Genomic DNA, 25,252 nt, shown 5'->3' on the forward strand with positions numbered 1-25,252 from the left:
GGAAGCCTGGGGAATTCTCCCTCTGCTTTCTCAGCAGCCTCCAGCTTCTCCCACCCCCACACTAGCCTTCCAAAGAGATTGCTGCTGCACTCCCCAAAATATGTCATTAGCAATGCATGCTCGCCGAGGGAACTCTGGGCTGCCATGAGACTGTCATTTGCTACAGCTGGGTTGGAGAGGTCTGGGCCCTGCCTGAATCTTGGCCTTAAGAGCCAAGGGCTTCAGGGTGTGCAAGACTGAGAAAGGCCAGGACAGGAGCAATCCCAGCCATGGTGGGAGGGGCGTGGAGCTGGGGAACATGCAGACACAAACAGGGCTCAGACCTTGGGAACCGGGGCTCAGGGCCACAGCTCGCTTAGGTGAGAAAAATATTTTTCACCTTATGGTCTGGCGTGAGAAAAGAAGAGAGACTGGCTGCTAGGAACTGGGGCAGAGGAGAGAGGAAGCGAATTAAGAAGTAGCACTGGGAAACAAGTAGGATATGGGGCAAGAAGGTGGCCAACAGATCAGGCCAACCTACACCCTGTCAGGGTGTAGCTTTCTGCTTTCAGTGAAGGAAGAACATTGGGACCCTGGCCAGCGTCCCTTCCATGCAGGTGTGAGGCCTCACTGGCCAACTCCTCCCCTTGGTGAATGTGCAGTGTCCAGGAGACTACAGTCAGACCTGAGAAATGGCTAACCCTGGCCCAGGACCCCAGCTAGCTCAGAACCTTGTCCATCAACCACGTGGGGACCCCTCATGATTTCTGTTTGCCAGGCTAGAAGCTGGACTGCTGTGACAGAAGCATGCCCAGTACAGGGGCCCTCAGGGTGCAAGAACACCTAGCCCACGATGGGGACTTCCTGACACAGGGCTGGGGGTGCTCTCCAGAGAATCACCTCCTCAAAAGCCAAGTCCAAGGTGATTCAGGAAGGACAAAGAGGAGGACTTGGGCAAGTCATGGGGTGTGCATTTTTAGCCAAAGGAACAGCCTGACAGAGAACTGATGACAATGTTCAGTGTGGCTGAAGGGAGGGCATGTAGGCAGAAGAGCTGGCTAGAGGCTGGAAATACCCAAGATGAGGTCCAGAGCCCACGAGAACCTTAGGCTTGACCCTGAGGATTGCAGGTAGCCACAGGAGGATTAAAAGTAGCAGTGTTTAATGTTTTAGAGAGATAACCTGGCTGCTGGGTGAGACAGAGTTTAGAAGGGGAGCTGCAGGCAGGAGACTGTAGACTTAACGTCACACTCTAGGGGACTAGTAAGAGATGATTGGGGCTGCCTAGGGACAAGGAGTGGAAATCATGGGTGCTAAGGTTCCAAGGGAAGGGATTGAGCAGAGTTGCAGCCCAGGAGTGTTGAGAAAATGAGCAAATGAGATACTGCTGGAGGTGAGGGAGAGGGAGGGGGTTCTGGTGAGAGAGGGCTTTGGACAAGTTTGAATTTGAGCCAGAAAAATTGAAAAGCTACTTAGGAGCTAGTGTTAGCTGGCCTTGATGATTGCTTGGCTATAGAAGATCCCCATGTGCCCTAGCTTGGCCATAGCACAACTTGGATTTGCCTGGCATGTCACTTAATCTGGGAGGTCTTCCTGGTGGAGCTTGGCAGAGAGCCACTTGGTAGACAGGTTTCCAGAGGCAGCTCCAGGGGAGGTGCAGAGTGAGCTGGACAGGCCACCTCAGTACAGTTCTAGGGGTCCTCGAGTCCAGTACTCCCATCTTACAGAAAAGGACACTGGCTCTGCCTGAAGCCAGACAAAAACAGTGACCAGGTAGTGGAGACCAGAGCCCACCTCTCCCAATTTTCAGTGGGTGCCTTTCCTTGTCTTGTCTCCACCTGCCCAGAGGAAAGGTGGCAGGTATGGTACAAGATGGGAAGTAGAATTGACCAATAATAGGTGCCACCTTGCAAACTAGAAATGGAGCTGGGTGCGATGACACATGCCTGTAATCCCTGTAGCTCAGGAAGTTGAGGCAGGAGGATCACAAGTCCAAAGCCAGCCTCAGCAACTTAGCAAGGCTCTAAGCAACTTAGAGACCCTGTCTCAAAAAAAAATTTTTTTTTAATTATTTTTTAAAGGTCTGGGGATGTAGCTCAGTGGTTGAACATCCCTGGGTTCAATCCCTGGTTTAAAAAAAAAAAAAAAAAACTAGAAATGGAGAAAAGCAGGGCTAAGAGAGAAGCTCCGTGTCCCTGGGGTGCCAAGGTAGAATCAGGGGTGGCTAAGGCCTGCCTACCAAGGCTCCTGGGGCTGCAGCAACGGCAAGAAACAGGCAGCGGAAGAGCAGTCCAGGCACCCTCAGCACCCGCTCCTCAGTGGGAGAAGGCAAAACCTAACTCCCTGATTCATCCCTGTCCCCCAACCTGCCCTGCCAGGTTTCAAGAGAGATGGGACTTGCCAAGCACCCCCTATGGCTGCTGCCACACTGGGGTTTCCACGCTGCCAGAAGAGAAGGGCTGGCCGGGCCTGTCTGGAAGATCCGGGCTCAGGCTCCTTCTCGGCCTTTTCCCAGGCTGCTGGCTTCCGCCTCTCCCACGCAGTGTGCTCCCCCACCCAAGGCGCCGGGCGCCGGCCCCACAGCCCATCATTAACCAGCTCGGTGTGGGGAGGGGGGGGAGCATCAGCCAAGAGGAAAACATTGGCAGTTTCTGTGACCCCAGAGGAGGGGCAGAGGCGCCTAGGCTTGGACAGTAGCAATTAGCCCCTGACTGTGGGATCCCGGGATGTTATCACCCCTGCTGGCAAGGTGGGTGTGGAGAGGGCTCAGAGTCCCCAGGATACCTGGAGCTGTCCTAGCAGCACTGTCCTCAAGGGAGAATTCTCCAGGGCCCACCTCCCACCAGCCAAAGTTTCTGCTCTACAGGAGACAGGGGAACAGAAATGCCGGCTAACAGCAGGTCAGGGCCAGGTGGACTTGAGTCTAGCCCTGGCCCTGAACTGCTGTTAGCCAGCATCTCTGCACTGGAGTCCACCCTGGCTCGGAGCCTTCTAGATGTGCCTAGTCCCACAGAAGGCTCGCCAGGGAGCTGGCTAAGAACTGGGTCTGTCTCCTCACTGAGGTCTCTGAGTTGGGCGACTCTGGCTGCATCCTGGTATAAAGGGGAGTCTGGTGGCAGACCATGCAGGCTGGGCACTTGAGGAGCTCCAGACTGATGGGGAACCGAGCCTGAAGCACAGATACAAGACGGGACAAGTTCAAAGGACTTCAACGAGAGCCACGCCCTTGTGGATTCTGGCTGACAGAATGGTTGGGTCCAGGTGACACTGATTGCCAAAACCTTCTGAGAGCAGGAGACCCCAGAAAAGGGATTGCCTCCTAATCTCACCCTCTCCCTTGACAGCTTCTCCCAGGTGAAGCCAGCCTGGGTTTTGGAAGTGAGCAGCTGGCCAGCCCTGAGGATTGACATTTGGGGAAGAGGCTGTGCTGGGGCAGGGGGGCACATAACCTTAGGTCACTGTGCTGACTCAACAGGGTTTCGGGGAGGCATTCCCCCTCCCCAGTGAGTGAGTCATTCCCACTTGCACTTAGCTGGTTTCTCACCGGAAGTCCTGCTCCTTTCTGCCAGTTCCTGGAGGGGAGGGAGGGAGCATCCCTGGAAAGCCCTAGAGGTGGATCTCAAAGGATGATGGTTTCACAGAGGCCTCAGGAGCCCAGTGCCCCCCACACAAAGAGACTTGCACTGTGTCTCTATTGTGCTGCCACTCCACTCCAGGCCAGGTCTGCCATCTCTCTCCACCCAACTGAGGGTACTCAGGCAAGTCTCAGGAAAGCAGGGTCTGGGAAGGGTTGACCCAGCTAGGACAGAGGAAAAGGTGATCCATACCAGAAAGCCCAAGTCCCCTTGACTCCCCCAGGTACCCTGTTCACCCACCCACCTAGCCATCTGGGCCCAGTCCCAGCCTGCTTGGCTAGGAAGAGGAGAGTCTGAGGTTTAAAAGTGCAGGAAGAAAAACTGCTCCAAGCGGGTCTAAGGGAGCAGAGCAGGCCACACCCTGCTGCGTGGGAACCTGTGGCCCCCGCCTGCAGATTAGCTCCATGGCAGGCAGGGCAGGGCCTTGGGGAGCAGGTTTGTCTGCCACAACTGAGGCGCCTTTGTGTTTTGTTGCTGAGCTGGGGCTTTTGCAGGTTTGTGACGTTCCGGTGGGGGGGCGGGGCCCGGCCTGACGCCTGTTGTGCTGGCTCAGCACTTCTGGGAAGCTGGGTCACCCAAACTGTTCAACCTGAGCACTAGTGGGGAAACTGAGGCCCCTGAGCACAAGCCCCAGGGACCCATGTCCCAGACCCTGGGTTCATAAGGTGGTCAGGAAGAATATAAGCAGTGCTTGAGGACAGGGGAAAAAATTCATTCTTTCAATATCTTTGGGATGCAAGAGCCCCTCTTCTGAGGGCACAGGTGCCCAGGGGATCTCCACTCTTCACCCCCTTTCTCTCTGGATCTCCCTACTCTGCAACTAGCAGCCTTCTGCAGGTGCCCCACCTGAGCTGTCCAAAGCCCCTGTTTCTGGCACTCAGTCACTGGACCCCACTGCAGAGTGGCCAGTCGACTCTGTGGCTGCAGGATTCTAACTGGTGTTTGTGTCATTCTCACAAGGGGTGATGGAGGGACATTTCAGGAAGGACACAATCCAGAACAAAGACTCTGGGGAGTTAGATTAAGCCAAAGTCTGTTTGGGGGCAGGGTGGGAAGAGTACTAGACTGAGGTTGGTGTTCTATGTCCCTGGGCAAGTGACCCAACCCCTTGGACTTGGTAAGTGATGGGCTGCTTGGTCCATTGAGCTCCAATGTGCTGCCTTGCCAGTGATCCCAGTTCCCACGAGCCTGCAGGGGAGGAGAAAGGGTGTTTGGGGAAGCAGAGAAGGTCAGCAGGGATTCCCCAAGCTCTGGACCCACCAGCATCAGGAGTGACATGGTCAAGGCAACCCAAGGATAATCCTGCCCCTTGCACAGGGGCTTGCAGTCTGTTGGGAGATGAGACACAGATCCAACACACATGCCAAGAAACAGAAAATTAAGGGGTACAGATGCATGTCATATGCTTTTGGAATATGAGTAGAAGTGTCAGCTAAAGAAGGAATAAAGAGCTACAGAGGTATCTGGGAAGAGGGGGACCACATAGCACCCAGTATAGTGCCCTGTGTGGGGTACATGCTCAGTAAACATTCATCGAATGAAGTTCCAGGAAGGAGGTGTACTGCTTCTGAGATGAAAGATGATGATGGTGATGGCAACTAACATTTATTGAGCATTAATTGTGCTAAATGCTGCTCTCTGAGTCTCCCCTGTACTCTTTCATTTAATCCTTACAACAATTTTATGGGGCAGGTATTGACTATTAGAATCCCCATCTTGCCGAAGTGTGGTCTCAGTGAGAACTGAGCCACAAAGAGGTGAATTCACTGACCCACAGCTGGATAGCCAGGACGTGCAGAAGCACAGTGCGAGCCCACATTGCCAGCTCTTAGCGTCCCTGCCTGCTGCCTGGAGGAGATGTGCTAGGATGGCCCTTCAAAGAGCGGGAGCCACCCTTGTCCATTTCCAGATTATCGAACTAAAACAGAAAGCCCCAGGCAGAAGCTTGGGTTCCAGGTGCCTCCGCCTGGAGTGGGGAAGAGGGGAGCCCACAGGGGAATTTCCAATCTTGCCTGTCTTCCTGTTCCTCTCAGTTCCAGGGCTCTGATATACCAGCCCCAGTGACTCAAACCCCACATTTCAAAGCCCCCTCACACTGGGCCCCAGACCCTTCTAGCAGCTGTGTCAAAGGCAAAGAGCAAAAGTGAGCATGCTGTTCCTTAGAGGTCCTCCCTGCCCCACCCCACCCAGCCCGTCTTGGGGATAGAAAGGGCCAGGAGCACAGTAAGAGGAGGCCAGAAACTTTCCTCACTGCCCTGTCCCAGGGTTGCTTCTGGTACAGCCACAATGGAGAAGAGCAGCTCCCCCAGATAGACTCAGGGATGAGGGAGGGCTACCCCTGTCTGGGCACCAGAGCCCCTTGCAATGCCCTTCCCCCCATGCCCAGATGCTATCAGCAATCTCCCCTCCTGGCACTGACATGGCCCTAAAGGATGAGATCACTCCAGAGGCAGCAAATGAATGTCAGCCTGTGCATCAAGGCCTGGGCCCTGCCTCCTCCACACCTGTGGGGGGATGAGAGGAGAGGGGCTCACTGGGACACGGTGGGCCTTGTTCCCCTACAGCTTCACCATGCCTGGCACTAATCCCAATATGGCTCCTGGTGCCCACATCCCTTCCCCCCACTCTCACCCATGGCCCAAGCCCTCCCAACTGGCTTTTCCAGTTCCTGGCTTTGTGTGGTGCAAGTTCCCCAATTATACCCGCATTATCTCAGCTGGGCAGCCTCCAGCAGGTTTGGGGAGTGGAGGCTGGGGGAGGGGCAGGGAGCACCCACTCATCGTGCCAGGGAGGATTGAGGGTTCAGTCGCTTGCCAGCTGGCCAGTCAGCAAGCGGGCTGGACTGTCTGGCCCATTGACCTCACTGTGCAACTGCTTCTGGGGTGGGGCACAGGCGGGACTGCCATCAGACTGTTAGGGCCAGAGGGAGCATTGAGACAGGGTAGTCCAACCTGTCAGAGGGAGAGGAAGGTCAGAAAGGAGAAGTGATAGGCTAATGTCTCAAGGTGGGACCAAAAGCAGAAGCAGCTGGAGCCAGCCCCCAGCTGTGGCTGGCCTTAATCCCATCCACTCCTCCAGCAGCAGCACCTCTGCCTGAGAGGTGTCAAGTGTGGCACCAACTCCAAAGGACCAGCTGGAAGGCTGGGGTGGGGACACCGCAATGTGCCTTGAAGGGCCATGTGGATGTGACTAAGCGTACAGAGAAGAAAATCAGGGAAACTAAGAGTCTGACAAGGGCCTGGCTTGGGGGAACCCAAGACAGATTTCCTCCACAAGCATTTCTTGAGTGCTTACTGTGTGTCTAGTACCAGAGATCCTACAGTCACCTGTGCCCCCTGGAGGGGAGGATTGGGGAGCCATTTATTGCCCTGTCAGTGCTTTGGAACCCTCAAAGGAACCCACCCTGATTCCACGTCTCCATCGTGTAGAGGCTGTAGCCCCAATTGCCACTCTTGAATCCCAGACTCCCTTGGGGTCCTCGCTCTGTCTCTGGGTCAGTACAGGGCCCAGCAGCATTGGTATTATTGATGGCACAAATTGAGCAAAGTAAAGACAAAAGGACATGAAGTGTACTAATGTGTGACAAGGACATGGGTTGTGGGGACTTGACTGGCTTGGGATGAGTGTCGGCCTGGATGGAGCTAGAATGCAGGGCATGGCTCCCAGAGGTTAAGTGAGCAGAGCCAAGTTCAGGTGTAAAGAAGTTCAAACAGAAGACACTGTAGATGGGATTAAATAGTCAGTGGAGCAACGGGAGGGATTTTGTTCATCCATGCCACGAGGTCAGTCGCTCCCATATTCTTGCAAATCTCTGTTCTCCTGGCTTCCATTGCAGTCTGGCAACAGATATTGACTAGCACCTATTGTATGTCAGATGCTGGGCTGGGCATTGGGGATACTGAGAAAAGGCACAGATCCTGCCCTGGAGGTGTTCACAGTCCAGTGGAGAAGTCAGAGGGTCAACCACCACATTCCAAGGCAGAAGGAGCTGGCTAGAGGTAGATGGTTATCTCTAGCTGGGAGGATCAGGGAAGTTCCTAAAGAAGAGTGGCCTCAGCCTGATCTCCATAGGGAGAAGGGGAAGGGCCTCCTCAGCTGAGGGAACTGCATAGCCACAGCCTAGAGACCTTCATGGGCAGGCTTGGTGTGCCTTGGTGGCTGGGCTGAGTTGCCACAGACAGGACCCAAGTGCTGATAATGACTGGCAAACAGCCACTCAGGAAATAGTGCTTGGGTAACTGGGAGAAGGAAGAGAGGGAAACCCGGAAACATGCCATTCTTAGGATATGGCTGGAAAACCCAGCTTATGGAGAGATGTGGGGAACAGGCAGGTGACAAGGATGTCCAAAGCCAAGTTAAGACATTTAGATTTGATTGTAAAGGCAACAGGGAGCCAGTGGAGACCTGGCCTTGGGCAGCACCTTTGTCGCTCTGCCTGGCCAAGCCAGAGCATCAGGGAACGGGGACCCAACCGTGAGGGACAAGACCACAGCAGTGGCCACGATGACAGCCACCACAGGTCCTTACTGTCACCACTGACACACTTTCCCATGCATTATACCATTTGGTCCCCTAGCAACCCTGTGGGGTAGAGAGGACTGGATTATCTGCCCCATTTACCAGAGGAGGGACCAAGGCCCAGGAAGGAGAAGCAGTTCATAGCTCCTAGACTGGGGCTCTCCTTAGAAAGCAGGCCACTCACCGCTCATCAAAAATGAGGGTGTGGACATGTGTTTACTATGTGAAGCAATATTAATGATATATCACCGAGTCAAAAAGCAGTGTGTGGAATGATCTGTACACTGTGGTTCTGATTTGTTTTAAAAAACAGAGAGTACAGAGAGAGAACAGAGGTAAAGAAGATGAATCCCATACTATTATCAGTGCTATTTCTGAACAGTGGGATCATGGGATGTTGTCATTTTCTTATCCAGAATTTTCGGTATTACCCAGAGTGTTTTTATAACAAGTAATTAATATTTTTATTATAAGAATTTAAAAATTAATGACTGCTATAAAATACCAGGCCAGAGCACAGGGAGCCATGTGGGTGGGTGGGGGAGGTGGTGCCTGGCACTGACACGGCCTATCATCCCCTCGCACAGGCGCACACACGCAGGTGGTACAGGTGAACGACTCCATGTATGGCTTCATCGGCACGGACATAGTGCTGCACTGCAGCTTTGCCAACCCACTGCCCAACGTGAAGATCACCCAGGTCACATGGCAGAAGGCCACCAATGGCTCCAAGCAGAACGTGGCCATCTTCAACCCAGCCATGGGTGTCTCTGTGCTGTCCCCCTACCGTGAGCGCGTGGAGTTCCTGAGGCCCTCCTACATTGATGGCACCATCCGCCTTTCCCGCCTGGAGCTGGAGGATGAGGGTGTCTACATCTGTGAATTTGCCACCTTTCCCACAGGCAATCGGGAGAGCCAGCTCAATCTCACTGTGATGGGTAAGCTGGCCTGGGCCCTTCCTTCTTGCTTCTCCAGAGGCCCGTGACCTGGGGGCTTGGCCATCTGCAGTGTGTATCTCAATGGCCCCAGATATCCTCCTGGAGTGGGCATGCACCCATCCATAGCTCCAGGGATGGCACTTCCAGTCCCTTCTAGCCAGGCTGCCCCACGCTTCACTTAGGGGTTGGAGGCAGGGGCGGAGTAGAGGATCAGTATTCAGGTTGGAGCCCCCACCATAGGACAGTTTGTGGGTGACCAGGATGCAAGTCAAAGGAGCCATATCACTTGAGCATGCCAAGACTCCAAGAAGGCCTAAGCTCAACAGAAGGGGATACAGATAGTAGAGCAGGGACGACCCGTCAGACACGAAGCACTTCCCAGGAGAGGTTCTGAGAGGGGCTTTGGTGAAGTCCAGCTTCGAGGCAGGATGACCTGAAGACAAGGCCCAGGGCAGGGTGTGCGGTGCCTCTGCATCTCTGATGAGGCGACGGGCTGATCCCATGGTGCTCTGCTTTCCCACAGCCAAACCCACCAACTGGATAGAGGGCACTCAGACAGTGCTTCGAGCCAAGAAGGGGCAGGATGACAAGGTTCTGGTGGCCACCTGCACCTCGGCCAATGGGAAGCCTCCCAGTGTGGTGTCCTGGGAGACTCGGCTAAAGGGTGAGGCGGAGTATCAGGAGATCCGGAACCCCAACGGCACAGTGACGGTCATCAGTCGCTACCGCCTGGTGCCCAGCCGGGAAGCCCACCGGCAGTCCCTGGCCTGCATCGTCAACTACCACATGGATCGCTTCAGGGAAAGCCTCACCCTCAACGTGCAGTGTGAGCGGGGCAGGGTGCCAGGGCGGCCCCCCTCCCTCCTCTTCTGCCTCTCATCCTTTCCTCCTTCCTGAGGTGCTGTCTTCCCGTCTCCTCCCTCTTCCCTTCCCCCTCCCCTTGCCATTTCTGAGGTCCTATGTCCCCACCCTTCCTCTTCCTCTCCCACCTGTTTTCAGTGTCCTCCTCCCATTCCCCCACATCTGGGGCTCCCTCACCCTAAGTTCTACTTTCCTAATCTCACCCTCTTCAAACACCATCCCTCACCCTACAGATGAGCCTGAGGTGACCATCGAGGGTTTTGATGGCAACTGGTACCTGCAGCGGATGGATGTGAAGCTGACGTGTAAAGCTGACGCTAATCCCCCAGCCACTGAGTACCACTGGACCACGTAAGTGCCGCAGGGCTGGCCACTGCCTTGAGTATACCTCGCAGGATCAGGGGCCCAACCTCCAGGAGCCTTAGGCAAGGAAGAAATCAGGGTCTGGGCTCAGGTTTCTCAGCGAGAAGGGTGACCCCAAAGACACTCCCCCACCCATGTACACATAAACACACACACACACACACACACACACACACACACACATCTCCATGTTTGAGTGCCAGGGTCGGTTGAACAAATCATTTTGCCAGAGAGGGCTTCCCTGTAATCTACTTCCTTTCCTATCACTAATAAATAATTTTGTCATTTTCCTTTGATGATTCAGCCTGAGTCACTCCCACCCCAGCCCCCAGCATTTATTTTTATCAAGGTGTCCCCAGGGATGCTGGCATTCTGGAAATCCCAGATCATTCTTTGTCCCTATTCCTTCTCTCCATCACCTCTAGATTTTGCGGGTGGAGGCAGCAATCAGCCTAGAAGGCTTGAGCTCATGGAATGCCCCCCGACCGTGTCCCACAGCCCCATTCTTGGCTTCACGGTCTTTGGACCTAGCCCTTGGAGGGGCCTGTCTCTCCTCCAGCCAGCTGTAACAGCCTGGGCCAAAGTGCCTCCCAGAGAGATCTGGAAGGAACACCCAGAAAGGCAGGGGTGTGGGGAAAACCATCAAGGTTGACATAGGTGTCCAGAATACAGTGGCTCAGAATGAGTCTCTACCCATTCTCCAGGAAGCAGAGGGCCCTGGCATGCCCTACCTGTTATCCTCCACTTCCCACAACAAAAAGTGTTTCTGAGGGTGCGAGTGGGCGGAGCCTGCTGACCAGTGCAGCTCTGTTTATGGAGGAGCTGCTGGGTCCACTGACTAATAGTTCCCCAACATCAGGATCAGGAGGAAGGAAGGTTTCAATCCTCAGCAAACTCCCAGGAAACACACAAAAAAGTCCTGTGACATGCCCAGCAGCAGCACAAGATAATGACCCGAAACAATTCCTATCTCACTCTCTGAAGAGCTTCTTAAAATGCAGATGGCCAGACCCTCATCCCAGTGGTTCTGCTTCAGGAGAACCTGGGGTCAGGACCCAGGCATCTCTGCTGTTCCTCAGCCACCCAGGAGACCAAGGAACCAGGAGCAGTAGAGAAAACACCCTCCAGGAGTCCAGAGAGCTGGCTAGAGATTCCATTCTGCCACTTCTGTAGATCTTTCCTTGACCTTGAACCTGAGATTTCATGTTTCATGGGGCAGGTACCCATCTGTTCTATGTACACTTTAATGTTAGAGTGATCAAATATGAAACACTGAATGATAAAACTGCCAAATGCAAGAGATCATTGTTGTGGGGTTTTTTTCCTCCTCCTAATACAGACCCTACCACAAGCACTCAGCAAAGGGCTGGTAGGCTTGTAGCCAAGAGGCAGACCCAAGGGCGGCTTCTTGGGGCTGAAGATCCGTAACCCTGTGCCATATCTCCCAATTCCCACAGGCTGAATGGCTCTCTCCCCAGGGGCGTGGAAGCCCAGAACAGAACACTCTTCTTCAGAGGACCCATCAACTATAGCCTGGCAGGGACCTACATCTGTGAGGCCACCAACTCCATTGGCACCCGCTCAGGCCAGGTGGAGGTCAATATTACAGGTAGGAAGTTGCACCCTCCCCTGCCTCGCCCCACCCTGGGGATCCTCCACTACTTGCGCCCCCCACCTTTGAGTTGTATTGTTACAGGGAGTTTGTGTCTCCTTTTCCTGCTTCTCTGGTTCTCCCAGAGCTTTGGCCATTGGTCATGCTTTGCTTTTCTCTTTGCTTTATTTAGGGCTGTGTGGGAGACAATCAGGGTGACTCCCAATCAGAGAGGGGAGGGCAGAGGCTCTAAAAGGGAGGAAGAAAGTGTTGCTTGCAGCAGGGCTATTTGGAGGCATGGGGTGGGGGAGGGGGCCTGTCCCTGGATCTGCCAGCAAAGCACACCTTGCGATGCTGGCATGGTGGGGCAGGTCTGTAGGTGGAGCCCATCCCCTTTAGCTATGTCCCTGCAGTTGGGGAAACCTGTATGGGCCGCCTGGAGAGGCTTACCTCAAGCAGGAAGACTAGATATAGCCCAAAGCCACAGTGGTGTGTGTGTGTCCTGCAGCTGAATTGCTGATTCCCCTGATCTTTCTCTGTCAACACAATGAGGTGGATCAGCTACCTTCCCTCTCAGGAAAGGGACAACAAGGGATAGATGTTCTGGAGATAGACTGCACAAGGGACATGCCCCTGAACAAGCCTCATCTGTACGATGGGGATAATGTGACCTGCCTGGAAGGAAGTCAGCTGTTGGAATTACACCTGGCGTAAGTCTGTGGATAGACAGCCAGTGTTCTGTGATTATTATTGTGACCTTTGTCATTATCCTCATGATTAATGGAAGCATCCAAACAAGCAATAGAGGAGTAAATGGTCATCTAACTTTACAAGAGAGAGTGTCTTTAACATTGAACCTGAACTAGTTGCAGGGTGAGAAAGTGACAGAAAGAACCTCCTAGAATGGGAAGTGGCATCATGCTGCTGCCAAGGAAGACAGGAAGTAACATGTGCAGAAAGTGACCTCAGGCATACAGGAAACTAGGCGGAGGTTCCTGGGTTCCAGGTACAGGATTTAGGCAAACTCTGAGGATTCGCTGGCTCTGAGCCTGTCTCAGGAGTGTGAGACCTTAGTGGTGAGTACATTCAAGAAAGAGGAGCCCAAAACTATCCAGGTGTTGCATCTAACTGTCCTTAGGCTGTTGTGTCACCTCTCAACTGGGAGCCACTCCCTGCCTCTGGTTCTGGACTGTTTACGGGAATAGAAGTGTCAGGGTTGAGCTTAGGAGAGGCTGAGGTAGCCCCCCTAGCAGGCTAGGGTTTGGGGGCTCCCATAGATTGGCAGGTAGAAGAGAGGACCAGAGTCACACTCTTCTCCCTCCTAAAGTAAGTATGAGCCAAACCCAGAACCTCAGAGACCCAGGCTCTGGCCCTAATGCTGTGGGGGCAAATGAGGAAGGGCAGTGCCACCTTCCTAAGGAGCATGACTAACCCCTGGGGAGCAAGCATCATATGAGACCAAGTATGTTCACATGCTGGCTCTTTCTGACTGTGTGGCCTTGAGCAAATTCTTCACCTCTCTGAGCCTTAGCTTCCTTATTTATAATACAGAGATGGTTGTGTTTCTCTCAGGCTTCTTACGACAATGCAGTGCTCCCAGCAGGGCAATGCTTTCTCCTGTTGGTGGACCGCAGTGCCACATCCCCTTCCACCAGCCAGGCTCTCTGGGGAGACTGCTGATTGGGAAATCAGGAGGAAGCCAAGAAACCCAAGAGCAATGTCCTCCCACTGACCTTACTGCCCAGCAAGAGAGGACCAGACAGAGGCCCTGCTAGGCCAAGTAGTGTGCCCAGCCCCAGTGGCTGGGGGGAGGGGGAGTCACAGCCTCCCTTCCCCCAATGCCCAGGAGGAAGCAGGATGACCGCGAGTGCAGGACTGTTCCTCAGGGACTCAGGAAGGGAGGGAGAAGAGAAACCCGCCGTGACACGCCAGCTGCTGTCCTAACCTGCCGGGGTGCTGTGGTCCCGCCTGGGTGGCAGCATGTGCTATTTGCCTGCACCCACATCATGCTAGTGTAGGTTGGGGCAGATGGGCCAGGGACACCAGCGCTCCAGCTGGAAGACTCTATTGTTGACGGCTGCCTTGGGCAGAAGCTATGGAATCAGGGCGCTTAGTGAATCACTGATAGGCCGCAACTGTGGGCTGGCCCTCCCCAGGGAGGGTCTCTTGGGCCGCCTCCATCAGCCAGGTGCCTGAGCCTCTTTGGGGCTGTTGATTCTTGTGCCCTTGGGCAGCTCCCAAATAGCAGCAAACCTCACCACCCTTCATCTCACACCCGCCAGGAGCTGCCACATTCTCCAGGGGCTTGTCCCATTGGGATATAGCCATACCCTGTGCTCCAAGCCCCACTGGTCCGGAGGGAATGCATGAGTGAGAGGGATAAGTGGAAATTTAATTTTTTATTCTGGCCATCCGTTTGGGTAATAGCTTTGCCCGGGGCGCATCTGGAGAGGACAATGAAAGCAGCTGGGGCAAGGCCGGGTTCACCAAGACACACATGTGCAGGCATGCGGGGCAGAGCTGCAGGAGAGGGAGTGGCGGAGGCAGAGGTCAGGGAGCCAGGCATGGAGCAGGTGGGAAGCAAAGACCAGAGCGTGGGGCTGGGTTAGGAGCAAGGCCCCTGGGGGCCTCTGAAAGGCTCAGCAGGGAAGCAGAGAAGTGGGCATGTGGGCTAGACTGCATAGGCAGGAGGCTACGGGTGGCACCAGACACCCGTGGGGGGCTGTCATAGTAAGTCCCGGATGCGGCTATGGGAACAAGAGAACCAAGGGGAACCTGGTAGGATTTGTTGGTGTGTTTCCGAGGCACCTGGGACCCCCAGAGAAGCCCATTTCACAGACCCTTATGCTGAGGAGCAAATTTCCTGGGGTTGGCCCGGTAGCTACATAAGGGAGGGAGAGCCCCTCCCTTCTTCCTCAAGGAGTAATACTCAGGGCAGGAAGGGGGTCCCAGGTATGACCTTGATCAGACTAAAAAGACCAATAGAGCAGCATCTATCCCTGCAGGTGTTAGAAAGAAAGCGTCCAGGCCTCTCTGGCAGGGACCCAGCCTCTTGTCACTTCCCAAGAGCAGGGCAGGGAGGTCGCTAGGGTGTAGGATGTCTGTCCCTCTCATTTCCAGTGAAGTCAGGACTCATCCTTTGAGGGCTCAGAAGCAGGTCTCCCCATCAGGCCAGGGGTTCTTCAGACCAAGGGTGGCGAGCCTCCAAGAACTGTCCAGCTGGAGGGGAGCGGGGTAAGCCTGCAGGTGTGCATGCCCAGGCATGAGTAGGGGTGTGTGCTTCTGTGAGTGTGTAACAGTGAGCCAGTGTGGGCAGGCGAGCCACTGTCTGCATGCTGAGTGTGCACATGGGAGCTCATGGCTGTGCTGCGGGTAAACGTGCCTCTCTCTAAGCCAGCAAATGGCGGTGTGTCTGGGAGGCTGAGAACGCAGCTGTGTCTGTACCTCTGGGAGGATCCGGTCCTCCTCCAGCTTGCTGAAGCCCTGCCTGATGGTCTGACACAATGCACAGCTGCTGCAGCTGCAGGAGGACAGCAGGGCTTCCCAGAGGGTGACCCCAGGCCTTCCTCCTCTCCCTGCGGCCAGCTGCACTGCATGCTGGGAGGTGTAGTTCTTACAGCTTCTGGGCCTAATCTGATGCCTGAGCATTTCCTGCCTGAGGAAGCATCAGGCATTGGCTTTGGAAATGAAATGAGCCCAAACATTCAGATCCAGACTTTAAGCCCTAACCCCATTCCACCTCAGATTCATCCGGAGGTCCCCCCACACCAGCCCACCCACCTCACAAGGAACCAGGGCCCCAAAGAAATGGACAGCCCCATTACCCTGTGGTTCCAGCCAGCCTGGGATCCCAGACAGGAGACTGCACCCTTCAGGAACAGGGCCAATTTGCCTGCTTTGTAAAAGGATGTGAGGGAGGCCGGCTGGGCCCCCGCCAGCATGCGCAAATGACCCCACTGCCCGGCTCTTCTCTCTCCTCCCAGCTGCGGCCCTTGCAGCTCTGCTCTGGCACAGAGACAGGAACTACTGGCTGAATGTGACAGCTGGAGGGACAGAGGGGGAGGGGAAGGATGCTCCATCCACACCAAACAGCCCCTTCTGCCTGCACACGAATTAGGTCTCCGTATCTACTCCTTTTTTCTGCCTCCTCTGCTTGGCAGCTTCACTCTGAAGTCTGCAATTCTGGAAGGTCATCTTATCTTAGCCATTCTTTTACCTCTCCCTGGGCCTGACCCTACAGCAGCAAAAATAACCAGAGTTCTCTTGGGTCCCAAAAGATACCCAGGCAAGAGTAAACTTCCTTAGCATTTAGGAAGGAACAAAAAGAGAGAAAGTTAAGCAGAGAGCCTGGAAGGCAAAGAAACTTGATATAATCTGACCCCAAACCCTTGGTCCACTCCTCCTGTCCCTGACTCTAGTGAAATGAGGTCCCCAGTGTGTCCCATGCCTGGTTTGAGTATCTTCGGAAAACTTGTTCACTTAAAGCTAGCTCTCCTCTAAGACAGCCTTGCAATGAGAAAATTCATTTTTTCATTCAACAAATATTTCTTGAACTCCATCCACATGCTAGGCAAGCCAGGCACTTGGGATACATCAATGAGCAAACAGACTAAGTCCCTGTCCTTGTAAAGCTTATATAGTAATTTTGAAGGTGAAATGGAAAAAAGAAGAACAGAGTAAGGTGGATCACAAGCGCTGGGGGATGGGGGCCTCATTCGCTGCAATTTTAAATAGGGTAGTCGAGGAAGTCTCAATGAGAAGGTGACATTTAATGATGGAGTGAACCCCAGGATCCCTGGGGAAAAGCCCTCCAGAGTCCTCCGGGGTGTGCAGTAGCCAGTGCAAAGGCCCTGAGCACTGACGGTGCCTGGAATGGAACAGCCTACAAGAAAGCAAGATGAGATGGCAGCAGAGAGCAGGTCACGGAGAGCATTCTAGGCTCTGCAAATCTGGGCTTTTACTGTCAGTGAAACAGGGAAAGCCATTGGAGGGCTCTAGGTGGAGAAGTGGTGTGATGTAATTTACACTTTAACAGGATCTCTCTGGCTGCTGTGTTGAAAATAGTCTATAGAGGGACAGGGTCGAATCTGGAGAGCAGTGAGGTGGCTGTTGCAATAAATATTCCAAGTGAGAGATGATGGTGTCTTGGTGCAGGGTGGTCATGACAGGGGTAGTGAGAGGCTATCAGGTTCTAAATTCATTCAGATTATAATTTACAAATTCCTTTGGAACACCAACCACTCTCATGAAACAGATAATATGGTAAACCCTTCTACACTGATTAGTGGGGTCAAAAAATCCAATCTAGTTGAGTAAAATGTAGGGGAGTTTGTTTTTCATTGGTTCTCTGCTGTCAAAGAGAGCACAAAGGTAACTAGAGTTCTACACAGCTGCAACCCCCTGAAATGAATCAATCCCAGATTATGAGGCCACGGCTTCCTGTTGAGTTTCTGTGAAAGAGAAGAGCTTTAGTCCTTTGAAAACTGCAGAAGGACCACAGCCAATAGTAGTTAATCCTAATTTGCATTTACTTGCAATCCTATATTAATTTGTGATTAATGGAATGGAATTAGCAATGGTCTAAACCAGAATAAGAGGTGCAGATCATTAGTACATAAGAATTCTACAGAGAAAACTATGAGAAGGCTGCATGAAGAATAGAATAAGAGAATGCAGTAGATGGAAAGGGTCGAACAGCATCCTTGGCAGGGTGCGCAGCATAATCAAAGACTTACAATAAGGAACCCACTTGGATAGCAAGAACAGTGTATTAGTCAGTTTTCTGTTACTGTAACAAAATACCTGAGGTAATATAAAAAGAAAACAGTTCATTTTGGCTCACAATTTCAGAGGTTTCAATCTGTAGTCAGTTGGCCTATTGCTTTTGGGGCCTGTGCAAGACAGCACATCATGGTGGGAGTGCACGGTAGAGGAAGCTGCTTGCCTCGTGGCAGCCAGGAAGCAAAAAGAGACAGAAAGGGGCCAGGTCCCAATATCCCCTTCAAGGGCACACCTAAATGACCTAATTTCCTCCCACTGGGCTCCACCTCTAAATGTTCTACAACCACCCAATGGCACGTTGAGCCAAAAACCAAGCCTTCAACACATGGGCCTCTGGAGGTCACTGTTTCAAAACATAGCAAACTGCAAGGAAGGCACGCTGGTCAAAGTCAAGATGAAGCAGCATGGGGAAGCCTTGAAGGCCGGACTGCAAGGCCCACCAGGGCGTGTGGGAGTTACTGCTAGTCTTCAAAAAAGGAAGCAGTCAGTCATCTATACAGTGAAAATTAACCTCTGCCCAGCAAGGGGGAAAGAGACCCAGGGCAGGTGGGAGACCCAGGAGTCTACTGCAACAGTAAACACCTGCATGGCATGGTGAGAAAATGAACAGGAGGAGTCAAAAGAATTTGATGACAGATTTTGACCTAGGAGGTGGAGAAGAATCAATGTTCACGATTCTGAGATGTAAGAGCGGATAAATGTTGATGGCAGTGGAGGACACAAGGGAGATGTGTTGAATGGAAAGGATTTGGAGGGAAGATGTAGAACTGCCTTGGAACAGATGGGTTTTGAGTTGGTGATGAGAATTTCAAAGAAGGATGTAGTCATGGGCAGTTTTTCAAAGGTGTGCCCCTACATAGGAGTCCTCTGAGATAGTCCTGGAGACAGGGGACTGGAGGTTCACACTCCAAGAAACTGAGAAACACTCCACCCCACATGACCCTCTTATCGTTCAATGTGGGTGAGAAGGTGACTGGCCCTGGTGCTTTGCCTAAGCAAAAGTTTCCAAAATGTTTGACCCCAGTGTTTTTGCTGACCCCGAGCCAATGGTTTGAGGTTCCGTGGACCAGTTTGGGGAATGCTGTCTAAGGGGCCTTTGGGGACAACATCCTGGCATAGGTGAGAACTATGTACCCAAAATGGTTTGAAGAGCCAGGAGGATAAAGCTCACCTGTCAAACTGAGACCAGGTGTGTCACTAAAAAAGAAACAGGGTGAGGGCTGAAGGTCCAAGGGCAGAGCTTGCAGTGAGATGGCACAGTGGAAAGGACACCCAGAGAGGAAAACCAAGAACCAAGGATCCTGTCTCGGCAGGCAAGGGACAGGTTTCCAAAACAGGAAGCAGATCCCTCCATCAGGGTGCCCTGCCTGTTCTCTTGTCCTCTACAAATGCATGGCTTCCTTCAAGGTTAGGCAGAGTCCGGCCTCCTCCAAAGCCCCTTTTCTAACTCTATGCCACAGCGTCCTGGTTCCCCAACACTCCTGAGCACGTCACTGTCCAACCCCTTTACTTCTGCTCACTGCTCAACTCTAAGCATGTCATTTGATTCTCTGGCGAGGCTGTAGTTGCTTGTACCCTACTACAGATGCTCAGGCGTGTTTGCTGATTGGATGGTGAGTAGAGAGCTAAAGGCAGGTGTGGAAAGGAGAGATTATTTAGACCTAGAGAGAAGCAAAGGGGTTGCAGGCAGGTTGAAAGTACAGATGAAGCGAGGTTCCCCACACACACTCCATTGCCCCTAGGACACATAAGATGGCAGCAGCCATGTGGAGTAGGTATGGAGCCATTCTAAGGTCAGTAACAGATGGGACCTGGTAAGCCAGGAGAAGCAAGAGGTTCCAGGAGACTGTTCTGGATAGAAGCAGTCAGGACAGATTCAGTAAATATTTATGGGGCAGCTCCTCAGTGACCTGTACTGAGGACACAGTAGCGACAAATGGAAGTTAAGTCCTCGGGGCTTCTCTCCTCCAGTTCCAGGCATAGGAGCATCTGGGTGGCCCTAGTTCCACCACGTGACCTTGGGCAAATGGCCTCCCCTCCTTTGGGCCCCTGTGTTTTCTTAGCCCTTCCAGCCTGAACTGCAGGAAGGCCTCTGCTCCTTCCCAGAATCTCCGCCCCACTCCTCCCTGCTGCCTGCTGCCTACAGCACCCCACAGGCTCTCAGGGGCCAGCTCCACCCAGGAGGAGGGAGTGGGCTCATGGGAGGAGCCGATTCCAATGGAGTGAGTGATGCTGAATCAGGGAGTGAGCTGGCAGTAACAGACTCCCAGGGGCCACCACAGAGGCCCAGATAGACACTTTACCTTGGCCCAAAGAGAGGAGGGAGAGCAGCACAGGTCAGCCCCCAGGGGTAGCCCTGGGCTGCACTCTGGCTCCTACTGACCAAACCCAGCCACGGTCTCCGGTGCCACCCTGTGGTGGTGCTGGGAACCGCCTCCCTGAGCCTCACCCGGGGACCTCTGGCCTCTAACCTGGCTTCCACAGGCACCGAAAAGATAGGGTAGAACAATACTGTGTACTGTCCCCACTGGCTCAGAAATCACCCCCTGGACCTTCTCTCCTGACAACTCTTCTTCATTTTCCTCTTTCCTACCTCTCATTTCTGCTCTGTCCTCAGTGTGCACACAGCTGTCCACACACTCCACCCTGGCATAGGCGTGTGGCTCCACGCACATTCTTACTCACGTGCCCTAGTCTCTGTGGTGCATACACGTGTGTCCACTCCCCGCTTCCGCTCTGCGCCTACGCCCTGCCATGCTGGGTATCTCATGCCTCTAGCCCAGGCTGGCAGCACCACGAAGCCCCCACCTTGCCCTACGGGCCCAGATCACAGCCAAGAGCCTCAGCCCTGTTTTCTGGCACCTTGGCAGCTGATTGGCACTCACTGAGAGCCTACCAGGCCAAAACTTAGGAACTCATTTTCCCTGTGTCCTGGGGGCAGATGAAATAAGCACAGAACACTTGGTCTACTTTGGGCTCTGGGCTCTGGGTCTAGTAGCCAAGGTGATGGTGTTGGAGCACAATGACCACCTGGTGTCAGGCAGAGGGGCATTGGTGACTGCACAGGCTTTACATGCAAGAGAAACAAGATTGTATTGTTCGCTGGGTGGCCTCCGGCAAGTTATTTAACTTCCTCGAGCCTCATCCCCTCATGTACTGAGTAGAAATGAATGGCATACCTGCCTCTAGAGACAGTGAATGGCATCTAGTGGACACCTGCCAAGGGTGGCGCTGCCCATGTGCCTCTGCACGGCAAATGGGTGTGGAGCTGGGCTGCCACCACCCCCCAAGATGGTCAGGATGGAAGGCCCTGGTGCTGCGGGTCCTGCTCTGGTACTGCTCTGACTCTTTCTGCTCTCGCCTGTCTCGCTCCAGCTGTGGTACCGTTGGGCACCAGGAGGGGTGGGGACCAAGGGGCCTCTGGAGCTGGAGCTGCTCAAACTCGGGTGTGAACATCCTATCCGGGGCCTTGGGCCCACTTCCCGGCCTTTCCCTCCCCTGCCTCCCTACCCACCCTGCTGACTCCCGAGGAGCCGAAGCTGACGCTGTCCCCTCCGTCTCTTTTCCTCACCCAGAGTTCCCCTACACCCCATCTCCTCCCGAGCATGGGCGGCGCGCCGGGCCGGTGCCCACGGCCATCATTGGGGGCGTGGCGGGGAGCGTCCTGCTGGTGCTGATTGTGGTCGGCGGGATCGTGGTGGCCCTGCGCCGGCGCCGGCACACCTTCAAGGGTGACTACAGCACCAAGAAGCACGTGTACGGCAACGGCTACAGTAAGGCGGGCATCCCCCAGCACCACCCGCCCATGGCGCAGAACCTGCAGTACCCCGATGACTCGGACGATGAGAAGAAGGCGGGCCCGCTGGGCGGGAGCAGCTACGAGGAGGAAGAGGAGGAGGAGGGCGGTGGAGGGGGCGAGCGCAAGATGGGCGGCCCGCACCCCAAATACGACGAGGAGGCCAAGCGGCCCTACTTCACGGTGGATGAGGCCGAAGCCCGTCAGGACGGCTACGGGGACCGGACTCTGGGCTACCAGTACGACCCCGAGCAGCTGGACTTGGCTGAGAACATGGTTTCTCAGAATGACGGGTCTTTCATTTCCAAGAAGGAGTGGTATGTGTAGTCCCCTTCCGGAGCCTCTGTCTGTGCCCACTTCTCCCCAGCCCCGACCCGCACGCCCCCTGCCCACCCTCGACACCCACTCCTCCAGGAGCCCGGCAGAGACTCGCCCAGCTGCCCAAAGCCAGCCCCAAACTCCTGGGGAGCCAGGGGAGCCCAGGGCAGAGCCAACCTGGCTTTGTTTTAATTTCCTCCCTCTCCCGGCCCTTCCCCATGGTGTTGTGTTGACTGTGGCTTGGTGTTGCTGTATCTTTCCTTTAACAACCCCACCTACGGCCCTATGTGTAGGGAGCCCTGTTCTTGTCTTGTGTACCTGGGCATCCCTCCAGGGTTTGGGGAGCCAGCCCTCCCCCGCCCCCCAACACTGGAATCTGTTTGTATTCTCTTCATTGGGAGTGGAGGGCTAAAGGGGCTCCAAGAGGTAGAGCCCCCCACACCCTACTCCCCAATGCTGCTCCTCCTCCCGTGGAGAGGGAAGCCAATACCCCCCAACCCTAGGCTAAGGAAGCTGGAGTTTGGAGCCCTGGTCTAGACAGCAAGTGTACCCCAGAGGTAGCGGGGTCTGGTGGCTTCTCCAAAGCACCCAGGGGAGTCTTGTTTGTTAAGTGAATCAAGTCGAGGTCCCTACCTGGGTCTTGGGGCAGTGTGTTTTCCTGGTAGGGTGGTTTTTACATTTGTTTTCCTCGTTGGCCTACAGAGTGGAGTTGACCCTGCTCAGGTGCATCCCTCCCTTTACCCCTGATCTGCTCCCCGCATATTGGGGGACCCCAGGTGGACTCTGCCCACACTTCCTATATGCCTCTGCCAACACATGCACATACTACATGCACACACACCACCGGTCTACCCCTGCTCTCCCCCAGGGCTCACATGCCCTTCCCAGGCTGGACACTGCCCAAGGCCTGTCCCCCACACCTCTTCTCTCTTCCCAGATCAGGGTAGCAGCAGCCTGTAGAAGCTTCCAGGGCAGCTAGGAGGAGGCCTCCCTGATGCTACCACTCTAGGGTTTCAGGCTGACCCCTACCTTTCCTTACAGCATGCAGCTTTCTCAGATTTCTCCCTTATCTGTCAAGTGCTAGCAACACTTGACTCTCTTGGAAAGTCAGGGCTGAATTCCCAGAAGGGAATTCCCTCCAGAATTAGAGGCCAAGAAGTGTTTATGGGGAGAAGAGAAAGAAGCCATGCTATAGAAGATCTGCAAACATGGTCTGATAGGAGGACTGCTAACCCCTCACACACGAAGGCCAATGTCAATGTCACAGGCCTCGAAGAAAGTGCAAAGTGGGTGGGCAGCCAGGAGACCTACTGCTCACCCACTCTGTTCTCTGCTCAGCTTCCCTTTGCCCATTCTGGGCTGAGGGGAAGACCAGGGAGAGGCCTGTCTTTTGTCAATTCCCTCCTGGAATGGGATTCTAGGTTCCTCTGGACCATCCAGGACCATCTGTCCCGTGTGTACAGTGAAAGAAGGCCCCTTCCAGCCCTCTCTGTCTCCCAGATCAAAGTGCCTCAGTTCCTCCATCTGCCCCCCCAACTCCCCGGCACTCTAGATGGACATGCCCACGGGAAAGGCCCTGGAACAGGAGAGCTGGGCTCCAAGGGCCCTCGGCCTACCCCTCAGGATCCCAGCTCCTCAGCCCAGGTATCATGCTCTGTGGGATGACAAATATTATTTGGGGGGGAGGCAGACCACTCTGTGCCCCACGGGCACTGACCCACCCTGCCATAGGCTTCCTAAGGGAGCCCCCAATCCCTTCCCCACTCCCCCTGGTGCTGCTATCAAACCCCCAGGCAAAGCTCTATCTCTGCCCTGGCAACCCTGGGCCCACCAGCTGGGCCACCCTCACCAGCCCTTACTGCCCCAGCCCCAGCCAGGCCGCCCAGTAGCCACGTAGCAGAAGTCTGAAGCCATGCCAGCCCTGGGGCGGCTCTCCCTTCTTAGCATTGGGGGCACTGCATGGAGTGGAGTTAGGGGAGAAAATTCTGGGGTCTTTCTAGACACAGGGCAGAGGGAGAGGAGGAGGAGCTGGGCCACTTCTCCCAGCAGTATTAGTGTCCCCTAGGGCAGGGGATTTTCCCATGTTACATCACTGCCCCATCCCTCTTCATGCCACTCTGGCCGCTCTGCTGGCCCCTTCTCTCCAGGCAGGAGGCCAGCCCAGGGCCCAGCCTAACAGAGGCATTCCCTGTCCCCATGGAATCATGAGACTGAAGGGACTTGTCCTCCTACATCTCCCTTGCCCTACACTGCCACCCTGTTCCTCATTCTGTGATGGACTGAGGAGGCCCCGGGCCCAGACAAAGCACTGAGTCCCACTTGACACACCTCCACATCTTCCCCCCAAGCAAAGCACAAATTATGGGATCCATGCAGCACGGTCCAGGAGTCCAGCCTCAGCATGCCAACCTGGGCTGAGCATTGGCATGAAGCAGGGGTCAGCACTCAGACTAGGGAGATGGAGATTTCTGAGCTCCATGTTTGTGGGACAGTGGGCACTACCGCTGGGCTGCAGACACAGCCATCTGGCAAAGGGAGGTCCGGCCCAGCAGAGAGATGAGGACATTTTGCTTCTCCTTCATGCCCCCAGCATGATCTGAGCTTCTGCTTTGCCAGAAATAAAATAAACTTGGTATTAATTGTGCCAAGGCCTCCCTGGTTGTCATCCTGCCTCTTGTTGCCCTCCCTGTCCTTACCCCCATCCCGCTGCCCCTATGCCCCTATGCCCCTATTTTCTTATAGATTTTGGTATTGTTCTAATGTGCAACAACCATCTGAGTCCCCTTTTACCAGAAGGATCTGAAAAGCAGCAGCACAGAATAGGTGAACCCAAGCCTGTAAGTGCCGCCACCTCAGGCCCAGCATGCATGCATGTGGAGGACACACACACCTCCCACAGACCCAAGCACAGGTGTGTGTGCGTGCACACACGTGGCCAGATGAGCACTCAGCACAGATGCAACCCAGGAATGGGCAGAAGCTGCTAGAAGCCCTTAAGGAGAAACAATGATTCCTCTCAGTGCTCAGGTCATAAGAGAGGCCCGCAGGGGCTCTGGTCCTGGGCATGTGCCCCAGTCACTGGTGCAATAACTTTCTGCTGTCCTCAAGGCAAAATAGGGACTCGTGTCAGGTGGATGCGGGCAGCCTGCCCAAGCCCAGCAGACACTGGTGTTCCCTCTCCTGGGAGGAGGGGGGTGCTCCCAGGCCTCTGGAGGTCCAGATAGAGACCCCCAAAGCCTGACTGCCAACAGAAACCCTTTCCTAGTGAGGGGCAGGTAGGCCGAGCCACCCCGGGCCAGGGAGGCCCAGGAGGTGAGGCTCTGGCCTCTGCTGCTGCTGCTCTTCTGACCCATGCTGTGAGGAATAGGCTTGTTGGCCGCAAAAAAAAAAAAAAAAAAAAATGGTTTTCTTTTTTTGTACAAATGGAAACAAAATCCAGGAGAAGCTGCCACCCTCACCTCTGAGTGTGATT

General features: G+C 54.3%; 1 protein-coding gene across 1 annotated transcript in view; it reads left to right on the plus strand.

Moving 5' to 3' along the window:
- NECTIN1 (nectin cell adhesion molecule 1) overlaps positions 1-21,886 on the plus strand; it is a 59,127-nt gene extending 37,241 nt beyond the window's left edge. Inside the window, exons 2-6 of the mRNA XM_081281091.1 lie at positions 8,720-9,070; positions 9,594-9,896; positions 10,165-10,282; positions 11,752-11,903; positions 21,242-21,886. Coding sequence (XP_081137217.1) covers positions 8,720-9,070; positions 9,594-9,896; positions 10,165-10,282; positions 11,752-11,903; positions 21,242-21,789 — 1,472 coding nt within the window. The 3' untranslated portion in view covers positions 21,790-21,886. The remainder of the gene's footprint in view (positions 1-8,719; positions 9,071-9,593; positions 9,897-10,164; positions 10,283-11,751; positions 11,904-21,241) is intronic.
- Positions 21,887-25,252: the final 3,366 nt, after the last annotated feature.

Source organism: Spermophilus citellus (genome assembly GCF_964194105.1).
Source record: "Spermophilus citellus genome assembly, chromosome: 2".
Classification (NCBI taxonomy): domain Eukaryota; kingdom Metazoa; phylum Chordata; class Mammalia; order Rodentia; family Sciuridae; genus Spermophilus; species Spermophilus citellus.